Source organism: Drosophila teissieri, unplaced genomic scaffold (assembly GCF_016746235.2).
Source record: "Drosophila teissieri strain GT53w unplaced genomic scaffold, Prin_Dtei_1.1 Segkk56_quiver_pilon_scaf, whole genome shotgun sequence".
In the NCBI taxonomy this organism is placed as follows: domain Eukaryota; kingdom Metazoa; phylum Arthropoda; class Insecta; order Diptera; family Drosophilidae; genus Drosophila; species Drosophila teissieri.
This window is the reverse complement of record NW_025225015.1, coordinates 24490-36712: the sequence shown is the minus strand read 5'-3', so window position 1 is coordinate 36712 and position 12223 is coordinate 24490. Positions and strand designations below refer to the sequence as shown.

Here is a 12223-nt window from a genome sequence, read left to right as displayed (position 1 = left end):
GTCCAAAAGGGAAAACGCTCAATGATTTGTGTTTGTGGGCTAGTTCAGAAAATGCGGGACAGTAGGTTATGAGAACAAACTGTTTTGAGATTACGATTCTCAGGGGATCAGATGACAATTTAGTTTTGGCTTCGAAAGTGAAATACTAAGTTCTTCGAATTGAAATTAATTATGAACTAGAATTTTAACCTTTTAAGTGTTTCTTAGATATCTCGCTTTTGGTTTTAGGATATCATTTGAGTGCGACATTAGCCTACATTTATCTTTTCTCAGAAAGTTTCTTTGTGCATAAATCTAATTAGCATGTTCTTCGACAATGTCTTCAAGCAACTAACACATCACACATTGTCAAGTCAAACTCTTCAGGAAATCCGTTTAATTTCCCTTAAACCCCGAGACGCAGAACAATTTTCTTGCCCGGGCACCAGTAACAGCAGCACTGAAAACAAATTTTAATAACTGGAAATAATATTTAATAATATTATTGTACCACTAAATAACACAACATATGAATGTGGAGAATGACGAAGAATGACAAAGTTCCCAGGACTGTGGATTCGTAGAGACCAGAATGAACACAAGTTCGAAGACCAGCTGAAACTGAATTTTCTCCCAGTGCACTGCCTCTTGGGCTGATTCGGAGACACCTCCTTCCGACTTGTGCGAAAGTGAAATCGACTCGATTGCGGGCGTGCTACGTTAGTCTTGCGGTTGCCGGCGACTCCTGTTCCTGGTTTTGGGTCCTGCGCCCGCACAATTGGATGAGGGACAAAGTCAGAGATTGCCAGGAGGTGTTGGAAGATGCTTCTTATCCGCAGCATTGTGCTAGCCTGCTTGTGTATGCACAGGTGTCATCCTACAGGTGAAATGGATCCTCTCGAGGGCAGAGAACTCGTGCCAGGGCGTCTCCATTGTTCGGCCGCATAATGAAAGCAAAACGTTCTGAAATATGAATTGAATCTGCTGGAGTGCATTTAATATACATTACACTCCCCTCCTTCGCACCTTGCTAATATCCTGGCGCTCCTTTGCCGACAAAGTTGCGAGTAGTTTGGCATCTTCCGCTGTTTGCCGAAAAAGTTGGGGCATGCGGGCCATACAATATCCGCTGAAACGTTTAAGTGAGATTAACAAGTGATGACGGATACCGACTTTGGCACAATCAGGATGCCACCCAGGACCTTGGGGCTGTGTGCTTTCTATTAAATTAAAAGTGGCAAAGGAAAAGCAGGGAGGCAGCGGAGGAACTCTTTATTGGGCGACTCGACTTTCGACTTAGGAGCAGAGTGCTTTGTCACGAGATAAGAACGCGTTTCGGAAATCCTAAGAAAATATTGGAAAAATCAATGATGCAGAGCTAAAAACCTAATACAGTTGTGTGTTACAAGCATCAATCCTATTCATTGTACCACAGTAAATACGTGTATTATATTTTTAATAATTTACTACTTAATACACTTGCTCTTCTCGGAATTCGAACTGATTACATACGACGATAAGCATGTGCTGTTGACAGTAAAGTGCACTTTACGCATTCAGTTTCCCATCTGAGCTCGGATCATGCACAGTCCTCCTGCGATCATTGCCCTAGTTTGGGGCATCGTCTACCTTTCCTCCCCACCTTCATCTGAAGCCGGAAGGGAAGATTGGACAGCAGACGAGCGGCTGGTTTACGAGCAGTTGACCCAACAGGATTGCGGTGTCCTAACGAATCTGATTCCCGCCCAAAGGCTTCGTCGGAGGATCACCGGTGGCAGGAAATCGTCGCTGATGTCCCAGCCTTGGATGGCATTTCTCCATATTTCAAGTGATATAGAGATGTGCCGCTGTGGAGGCGCTCTTATCTCAGAACGTACTTATACTAAAATAACCAAAATCACATCCCCCCCTTCATAGTATTCATTTTCTTTGCTTTAGTCTTTGTTTTAACTGCCGCACATTGCTACAAAATGTGTCCCCGATCTAGGGAGTAAGTAAGACTTGCATTATTCTTTCCGGGCTATTTTCCTGATCCTGGGTCTTAAACAGGATAAAAGTGTGGCTGGGAGAGCTCGACATAAGTTCCACAAGTGACTGCACCACCTACAATTATCAACGGGTTTGCGCTCCGCCCGTGGAGGAGTTTACCATCGAGAAGTGGATTCTCCACGAGGAGTTCAACCTCTTTTACCCCGGGTATGATATTGCCCTGATAAGACTGAACAAGAAAGTGGTCTTCAAAGGTAAGCACACCGAAGTTCAACATACAAGCTGATACCTAGTAATAGATGAATATATGTATAGTAAATTGTATTTAAAAATATGCCTTTTCAGACCACATTCGACCCATATGTCTGCCCCTGACCGACGAACTCTTGGCCTTTACCTTGCAGCTGGGAAAGCCCTACATGGCGGTGGGCTGGGGAAAAACGGAGAGCAGCAGCTTCGCCAACAGTACGATGGAGGTCTATATAAGCACTGAGAAGTGCACCGGCGGCAGGGACACTTCGTTCCTCTGCGCCAATGGCGACTATGTGGACACGTGCACTGGGGACTCGGGTGGACCGCTAATATGGTCGACCTTGTTTCTCGGCAAGCCTCGAACGGTACAATTCGGTGTGGTCAGCACTGGAAGCCAGGAGTGCGGCGCTGGCCAGAAGGCCTACTACATGGATGTACCCACCTTTGTGCCCTGGATACTCGCCAAGATGGCAGAGTTCTCGGATTTTAAGCCAAAGCTGTTACCTTTAGATGCAAATACTGTTTAATTGGTGCGATAATTTCCGATTCCGCTTGGCTATTTAAAGTCTTTAACTTGTAAAAGTTGTGAGTTATGAGGCAGACAGATCAAGTAGCTCAAGTTTCTGTGTCGTTCAGATCGGTAGTCGTATTAGGAAATACCTATAGATGAAAAGGAAATTGGAAAAGCCACATAAAGCACAGTTCTATTGCAAGTATTTGAAAGCCAATTACGTTAAATGGGTCATGAGATTGGAGTCCTGTGTCTGGGACACTCGGGCTCGGTGGTGGAGCTAGCTTTTAATACGGACTACGATAATGGGTACTTTCTGGCCTCTGCCGGACTCGATGGAGTCGCAACACTGCGACACGGCGACACTGGCAACTGGATTACCAACCTAACAAAGCACACGGACAGTGTGTGGTCGGTGTCCTTGAGCCACGACGCCAAGATCCTGGCCAGTGGCGGGGCAGATTGCAAGGTCCGCGTCTGGGATGCCCTGCTGGGGAAACAGCTGAAGAAGCTTACGCACACCAAGACAGTGGCTTGTGTGGACTTAAATCCGAAGGCCACTCGCCTCTTGACCGGCTGCATCGATGAGGAATCCTCACTCGCCCTCTTCGACATGGAACAATCGGACAAAGCTCCCCTGATGGAGTTTCATGGCCACCATCGCGGTGTGAGGGATGTGACCTTCTGCTTGGAGGAACGTTGCATCCTCTCCGCTTCCTATGATCGCACGGTGAGGATGTGGGACTGCCTGAGCGGCAAGAGAACTAACTCCATTTTCCTGCCGCACCACGTCAAGTCGATGGAGCTGCACCACAGCGGCGACATAGTGACCATTGCCTATGCCGGCGGTGTGATCTTCCTGGACCCCAAGAGCTTCGAAGTGCTCAAGCATCGCAAGTTGCCCTACAAGGTGACTGCGGCCTCGCTGAGTCCCAACAAGGAGATCTACGTGTGCGGCAACAACAAGGGCTACTCCCACAAGTACGACTACGCCACGGATGTTAACACGCAGGTCTACGTATCAGAGCAACCATCCGCGGTGCTAGCACTGAGGTTCAGTCCGGATGGCGAAGTGTGTGCCATTGGCTCCGCAGATGGCAGTATCATTCTCTGGCGAATGAGCCGGAAGAGCGCATCCGTAGTGGGCGACCAAGACGACGACGACGATGGGGAGGAGAATGAGTCCATCAGTTGAATACCGAATACCACACCCTATGCACAACTGTACACCGTTTTGATTTGAGTTCTCATCTGGGTTAATTTATTTTTTGTAGTTCTGTTGCATCGTTCCCCATCATCAAAATCCGAGAAGGGTCACTGTTTTTTTCCCTACTAATAAATTCGTCTTGTGATTGAAAACCCCCAAATGACCGAGCGGTCTACCTGCCTTTTATGGCTATCTGACTATCGGACTCCCTTTTCCAACCTGTTTTGTGGATGATTTTCGAAAGGATTTCGGTTTTCTGTATTTTCCTACGTTGAACGATCCGATCGCCGACGCTGATTGCCTCGCTGCTTTATGGAGTTTCTCACCCAATGCAGTCGAGTCATAAATGCGTTTTTTATTATTATTTGAGTTTGGTAGGGGAGATGGGGAATCCCTGAAGTCTTCTAATACACTGAATATGTATCCAACAAAGTGACTGAGGCTTCCTCCTTTCTTGGGGTAGTTCTGAGCCAGAGAGCCAGAGAGCCAGATAGCATGTACAAATAGACACCAGGAGATACATCTCTGACTGATCTGCTTTCCTGACCTAAGATACTTTGGGTTTGACAACTTCTTGACTCCGTGCCTCTGTTTGTTTATCTTTCCTTGGGTCCGCGTTCGCTCAAAAGGTTTTCCATAAATATTTATAATTTCTTGGTTGATAAAACGAGTTCCTCGCATCACGCTGAGCCAACGTATTTTCCAAAACACGTTTTCCACGCGTTTACCAGGAACAGGGAATCGTTTCACACAACCTCCTTGCGTGTTTGTCCACCGAGAGACTGTTCTAATAAAATGAGTTGTCATGCTAGTTCCTTATATTGGTCAGCACAAGTGCCAGTTCCATGATTGATGGCTTGAATGGAAAGTAGCACAGTAGCCGCAGGATCAGCAAAGGATTAGCCTGTACGGTAGCCAGTCCAAATATTTGCATACTTGCCCGACTATTTGCATTCCACTTTAAGGAATATCCATCAATAACTACCGATCCGACCGCAATTTGTCCGAGTAAAAGATCCTAGATACCCAAAAGTCATTTATAAATGTCCTGCGCAGAGATTTGATAATATTAATGATTGGTCATTTGCCAGGGAGAGATGCTTGGTAACACTTGGAGTAGATCGTCTGGCGTTTTTTTGTGTGTTTGATGGGGATCTGTACGATTGTGGCTGAGATATACAAATGGCTTTCCTGCTCAGATGGTTATTAGAGTAATGAATGCCTGGATCCTAACTCAAGTTTCATGTTATTAAAAACCAATTAAAACCAACTTCTCGTTTTCCAGGATTTGGAACGTAATTTTTGTGGGTACTAAGTTCAAAAGGAAATTTTCCTCCCTGTTAAAAGTTATTAGTTCTTAGTGAGCCACTCCCACAACAAGTTGGGTTGAACCCTGAAATGTCCTTAGTAGCAACACACCTGCCTAGCAAAATATCCAAAATTGCGGTCACAGTTCCGTGCGCCGAACAGTTTTTATGGTAATTTTCTTACGGAACCGAGAATGTTTCAAAAATATCTTACGGCAATTTCGAGCGTTACTTAGCAGGCTGGTCATGCTCGCTGAGCATTTGCACCCCCACCGGAACACGTGGCGGCGGATCGGGCCAAGTTCTTGGCTATGTGTTGCCATATAGAGTGGGATATCTCTGGCCTCCTCCTGGGGTGGAATGGGCTGGCTCGATTGTCCGCTGTGTGCTGAGGCGATAAGACGCCTTGCATTCGAAATGAGAGTAACGTATATTTTATACGAGACCAGGCAGGACTGGGCTTTGTTGAGGTTTTAGTAGATACGAGATAATGTTCTACCGACCGCGACCTTTGACTAGGAAACACTGATGATGTTTGTCTAGGTCTTATCGGCTCGGGGGATAGTTAAGTGCATATTAAGGAATGCCGATAAGATCCAAGTCGATCCTACCAGCATTTAAGCCTCCAATCAAGCGAGTACCTTGAGTGCCATCCAATGCCCGCACGTTCCACTACAATCCTTTAGGATCTGCCCTCATAAGCGGGACACTTGAGAACCGCTTTTCCACCTCTTTTCTCCTCCTTTTCTCGTTTTCCGCGTGTGTTGACACAACCCATATAAAGCACATAGTTGCCAGGATATCCTGCTCGAGAGGAAATTACTTAAAGGGATCACGAACTCTTCCCCTTTCGAAAAACTCCTTCTTGAGTTGTTTATGTTTTCAGGCATGACTGCCACCGAACGCCAGTAGAATTCTCAAATTTGTTACAAAGTGTGTAAATTCACGTTGCTTTTCTTCTTGAGGGAGGGTGTGTCCCATAAACAGAAAACCGAACCACAAGGGATCGGATCTTATGGGAGTGGAAAGGAACGAATTATGGATGGATGATGCTGCCTAATCGAACGGTCGTCAAACGATCTCTGCCTTTTTTTGGGGTGATTGCACTCCGTTTTTTCATGTATTTTTCTCGGGTTTTTGTGTGGAAAGCCAATGGGTTTTCCCATTATTTCGTCGAGTGCAAAGGACAAAGCAAATTATGTCTTTAGTCAACGAATCTGACTTCCAAGGCTTTGTCCCTATTCTTTCCTTCTTATTTAATTGGATTTGTGCAAACAATATACCAGGTGTACAAGTATGGAATGTCGGTTCGAACATATAGATGTCTCCCAAACGTAAATATTTATCGATTGTCTTAAAACTTTGACCTTGTGAAGTGTCAACCTTGACTGTCGAACCACCATAGTTTTGCGCCAATCGAGCGTCATTATCGTTTACTCTCAGTGCAGTCAACATGTCGAGTTTCGTGCCGAATAAAGAGCAAACGCGGACAGTGTTAATTTTCTGTTTTCATTTGAAGAAAACAGCAGCGGAATCGCACCGAATGCTTGTTGAAGCCTTTGGCGAACAAGTACCAACTGTGAAAACGTGTGAACGGTGGTTTCAACGCTTCAAAAGTGGTGATTTTGACGTCGACGACAAAGAGCACGGAAAACCACCAAAAAGGTACGAAGACGCCGAACTGCAAGCATTATTGGATGAAGACGATGCTCAAACGCAAAAACAACTCGCAGAGCAGTTGGAAGTAAGTCAACAAGCAGTTTCCAATCGCTTGCGAGAGATGGGAAAGATTCAGAAGGTCGGTAGATGGGTGCCACATGAGTTGAACGACATTTCATACTTGTACACCTGGTAAATCTCGTTTTATTACCGTTGGTAGTGTAATTTAATTTTTTACGATTTTGCACATTAAAAGAAAAACTTTCCGAAAATGAAGCACGAAATGAGCAGAAAACTTGTGATATAAAAAGTGAACCCCTACGGAAATTTAAAAAACCCAGTACTATGCAACACAAGGAAATTCGAAATCGACGTGCACTACATACATACATACATACATATGTATGTGCATATGTAGATTCAAATGTATATTTGGTGAACCAGTGCCCCACAATGCAAGCGCGATTTTCCCCTTGGCAACACGAGGAAAGTGAAAAGAATCGTTGCCCCAAAAGCCCCCTGCCACGCCCCTTCGACAGCCCAAAATCCAGTTTGAGGCCAAACAAACCGAAACCAAAACATACTTCTTTCGTATCTTCCCATCGCAATCGCAACTAAAAGTACAGCTCCACCGATGCAACAACAAACAAGAAGGCAGCGAACAGAACACACGGATGGAAATGGACTGGGATGGGTAGATGGCGTGCGAGAGAGTGGGAGATATAGGGTGAGAGAGAGCAAACGGAAGTTGGGCCGAATTTCTTAATACACTTTATTGCTGAACTTTGTCACCACGACTCTTAGACAGTTTAGGCAAATACCTAAAGTAGTTTTAAAAATTCGTTTGTTTTCAGAACTTATGTATGCATGTTATGTATGTATGTTCATTCAAATAAAATGTGATAGTATTTACAAAGGTATTTTGATTCTTTTTCTCGTTTCCTTTGCAATAAATTGATTATATTATTTAATAAAATTAAATTAAAAAATTAAATATTAAATTAAATATAGTGATATTCACAAGAAAAAATTATTTTGGAAAAATTCTAAAAATCAAAACTTTTAAACTTATATCAGATGCTTTGCTAAAATGTTGTTAGGGAGCTTTTCTTGTTATTTTTATTCGTTTGCTATATTAGTTTTTTACAACAATTTTAAGAAAGTGCATTGCTCTTTCGATATGATTAATTAAAAAAAGCGCATTCAAACTCAACCGTTGAGCTCTCTTTCCCCGTCTCTTTCGCGCCTGCTGGTTGTCCGATCTTTTTGAATTCGAGGGTTGGTGTACAGAGAGCGCGAACCGCTCTGCATTTTTAGTTGGCAACGCCTCTGGTGGTTGTTTGACGTTTGCTTTTGCCTAGTGTTTTATTTATCATTTATTCGTTTCTTCGAGTTCGTCGAGAGAGGTTCGCCCCGATCGGTAGCGCTATATTTAAAAACCTAGTGCGCAGTGCGCTTATACCCGAAAAGGTCGAAAAACATTGCTGTTACAACGACTGCAAGTTGTATAGACAAACATAACACAAAAGTGCTGCCACGAGCAGCTATCTTATAAAAAACTCCAACAAGAGACGGAAACGTTTCGTTTTGTGAGTGGAATTGTGTGCTGTGCTGTGTGTCCAAATCACCATTCGAAGACAGTGACCAAGTGCTATTAGACCAAGGCCTTTGCTTATAAATATTTTATAAACAATTGCAGCGTGAAATTTCACTTTTGAAGGCAGCAAGACATAAAATAAGCTGCAACAGACGCACACACAGAATACTCGCTCTCCCAAATACACACACGCTCGCGTGTGGAGACCGTGATTTGTATTTGTATTCGTGTGGAGACTGCCTCTCTCTTTTGGGGCTGTCCGAACACAAAGTTTTGGCGCCAAAAGTTTGACAGTTCGCTTTGGCGTGCGATTCGCAAACAAGTGGCAAGAAAAGTGCGTCTCAAAACAGAGCAGAAAAACACTAGGGGAACCCAAAACAGATATTGACTAGTAAATCAACATGGTCAGTGCTCGAGTCCTGAATCCTGTGATGCTGAGTGAATTCTGCAAGATGAGCAGCAGTCCGGCGGTGAGTCGTAATCTGCCCTGCGGTCGTCAGTTGAATCGCATAAAGCGTGACCTCTTCGGTAGCTCCAAGTCCGCCGAGGGTACAGCCACCAAAACGTGAGTCTCTGTGATAACAGTTGCAGTTTTACCAATAGCTAACGACCCTTGTTCCCCTTCCAGACCCTTTAATGCCGAACTGGAGCGCCATCAGGAACTGGCCACGCAAAAATGGGGCTTTGACTTCCGCGCCGGCTGCCCATTGGCTGAAAAATCGCACTTCATCTGGGAGCGCGTCAGCTTCCAGGAGTCCAGCTTCGCCCCAGAGATGTACACCCTAACCAGGGCCGCCCACGTACGTCCTTCAGCGGATACAAGTCCTAGCGACATGGACATTTTGGTAAACGAGCGCTCGGAACGGGAGAACTTTGGCTCCAACCTGGGTAATTCCTCACTGGAGTCCAACACGGATAATGATTCCTGCTACGACTCACAGGACGAATCGCTGACAATGCGGTTCAGCTCCTCCAGCACGGCAAGCACCTCCTCGATAGTCCTGCGCAAGCGACAGCCAAAAATCACAGGTGAGTTTCGGGGTTGTTCTACACCACTATACCATTTTGATCAGCAGAGCTTGACGGTTCCCAGGGTCAGGCTTCATTTCACTTCGATAGACGTTACTAACTGTTTTCCCACAGCTTTCCGTTTAAACCCTGTTTATTTTTGGTTCTCGGGAAGTTGGGGGTGGTTTATTTAACCTATAAATACTATAGACTTTGTGATCGGACTGATTCAATACGATGTTTTAAAGAATTATTTGTACAGTACCAAAATGGAGACTATTAATATATTATTGACAGCAGTGCCTTATTTTTATAATTAGCTTGGCTAGGTCTTGGTACTTTATTTTAGTAATGTGCTTTTTGTTTTTAAACCTCCATAAAAACGATTTCGGTCAATGATTTTATGCCAAACCAACATTTTTGTCAAACAACCGCCATTCAATTGTACTTACAACTCTAAACTTCGAAGGGGGTTATTAAGTTGGTTTTTAGTTTACTCCTCCTTTTTTTTTAGTTTATATTCACTTTCCAGAAAGAAAATTGACCTTTTATTTGTGGGCGTTTTTCGTAAACCTTAGGGCCAAATTATAGCAATTAGCGGGAGATTTAATTTCGTCCAAAAGGGTTAGTCAAAGCTGACTGCAGCTGGTTCAGCTCTTCATCTCCCTAAAATGAACGATTCTCTGCTGATCCTCCACTACGCGGGGGTTGGTTTCCAGATCGATAGCATGCGGGCCGGGCTGGCTGCATCTATAAATGCCAACAGCTGTGACTCCGCTTTGTCTATGGCCTGACCTCATTATAGAAAACGGGAGAGGGTCTGAGGATCGGCTTTCAATGCACCACCATCCAGAGTCCGTGGCCTTATCAAACCTCCCTTTGATTGCTTTGTACGCAGCGTTTTTTATAAATGCCACTCGCACATGCATGTGTAATTATAATCGTAAAAAGTGTCTGTTCGGAACATAATAAATGCACCCGCATCGGGTGGTCAGCAGGGAAGCCCTTGAATTCCTTAAAGCCTCTACTCGTTTTACATGAAATGTACTTTTTGCTGCTTTGGCCAGTAAGCTAGAGCGCATTATTTATGCAGCTATGCAGCACGACCACTCGTGCTTTTACCGGTCTACCTGAAAAACCGGCTGAAGACCGAGTGTCTGGCTGCCGTCTGGCATTTATTTGCTACCCCTGTGCGGATCTGCAACCCTCTGATAGGGAAGTGCTGCCGGCCACGTGCCACAATCTGAAAATCGACCCGAAACCGAAATCAAAATGTGCAAAAACAGGCGGCGCCTGCTGTTTAGGGATCAATGACTTGTGAGCATGGGCAACCGGAAATGCAGCAGCTGACTTTGATTTGGCAATTCCACCAAACACGTATTAATAACACGCATTTTCTTTCTTTCGTTTGCAGAGTTCATGAAGGAGCGCAAGCGTCTGGCTCAGGCACCCAAGAAACTATCGCCCGCAAAACGCCTGCGCACCAGTTCTCCCAGTTCTTCCGCCACTTCCAGCTCCAGCGGTGGATTCGGGTTGGGGGCGCACTTTGGGGCGATGTTGAAGCGGCCGCGCAACAACTAACGCTCTAGATTCGCTGGCTAACCCACCGAATTGCAATTTGTAATTTTATTTTTTATAAGCCACTGCGATTGTGTAGTATTTCCTAATTATACCCGTTACTCGTAGAGTAAAAGGGTATACTAGATTCGTTGAAAAGTATGTAACAGGCAGAAGGAAGCGTTTCCGACCATATAAAGTATATATATTCTTGATCAGGATCAGTAGCCGAGTCGATCTGGCCATGTCCGTCTGTCCGTCCGTCTGTCCGTCCGTCTGTCCGTCTGTCCGTCCGTCTGTCCGTCTGTCCGTCCGTCTGTCCGTCTGTCCGTATGAACGTCGAGATCTCAGGAACTACAAAAGCTAGAAAGTTGAGATTAAACATACGGACTCCAGAGACATAGACGCAGCGCAAGTTTGTTGATTCATGTTGCCACGCCCACTCTAACGCCCACAAACCGCATAAAACTGCCACGCCCACACTTTTGAAAAATGTTTTGATATTTTTTCATTTTTGTATTAGTCTTGTAAATTTCTATCGATTTGCCAAAAAACTTGTTGCCACGCCCACTCTAACGCCCACAAACCGCCCAAAACTGCCACGCCCACAATTTTGAAAAATGTTATGATATTTTTTCATTTTTGTATTTGAATTGTAAATTTCTATCGATTTGCCAAAAAACTTTTTGCCACGCCCACTCTAACGCCCACAAACCGAAAAAAACTGTCAGTGTTGAAGACTCGCCTTCGCACTTCCACTAGCTGAGTAACGGGTATCAGATAGTCGGGGAACTCGACTATAGCGTTCTCTCTTGTTTTTTATTACGAACATTTTTATGCAGTGCAAGGGCGACAGTTGCGAATATTAATCGTTAGTCTTCAACTACTCGTAACCAGTAATTAGTTGTAAGTCAACCAGTAAGCTCGAGCTACATGAAACTTTTTAGATTTCTCTAGTGAGAAATGCCATAAACTAAGTGATTAGTTCTTAACAACAAACAACTATTGAACAAGAAGAGAGAGACCGCAAGCTGAATGGAATTAGTCTTAACTATCTTGAAGCCAGCCGAAATTTAACCTTTATAACGATGAAATACTAACTTTACATAACTTTGTAAAATCCTTGCAAATTTCGTCGGCAACTTTTGCATTTGAAA

The 12223-nt window shown here is 44.4% G+C and overlaps 3 protein-coding genes across 3 annotated transcripts; all 3 read left to right on the top strand.

The window, feature by feature from the left end:
- The first annotated feature begins 1546 nt into the window (after positions 1-1546).
- Positions 1547-2936, top strand: LOC122625694 (serine protease grass-like). The gene is made up of 4 exons (XM_043805785.1): positions 1547-1852; positions 1918-1969; positions 2029-2222; positions 2314-2936. The coding sequence occupies exons 1-4, from the start codon at positions 1561-1563 to the stop codon at positions 2745-2747; spliced, it is 972 nt and encodes a 323-aa protein (XP_043661720.1). The 5' UTR covers positions 1547-1560; the 3' UTR covers positions 2748-2936.
- LOC122625695 (serine-threonine kinase receptor-associated protein-like) lies at positions 2936-4098 on the top strand. The gene has a single exon (XM_043805786.1). The coding sequence runs from the start codon at positions 2958-2960 to the stop codon at positions 3924-3926; it is 969 nt and encodes a 322-aa protein (XP_043661721.1). The 5' UTR covers positions 2936-2957; the 3' UTR covers positions 3927-4098.
- A 4181-nt stretch (positions 4099-8279) lies between these two features.
- LOC122625697 (cyclin-dependent kinase inhibitor 1-like) lies at positions 8280-11256 on the top strand. Its single transcript, XM_043805788.1, has 3 exons — positions 8280-9066; positions 9130-9530; positions 10924-11256. Exons 1-3 carry the CDS (start codon positions 8903-8905, stop codon positions 11088-11090), a joined length of 732 nt encoding a protein of 243 aa, XP_043661723.1. The 5' UTR covers positions 8280-8902; the 3' UTR covers positions 11091-11256.
- The last annotated feature ends 967 nt before the right edge of the window (positions 11257-12223 follow it).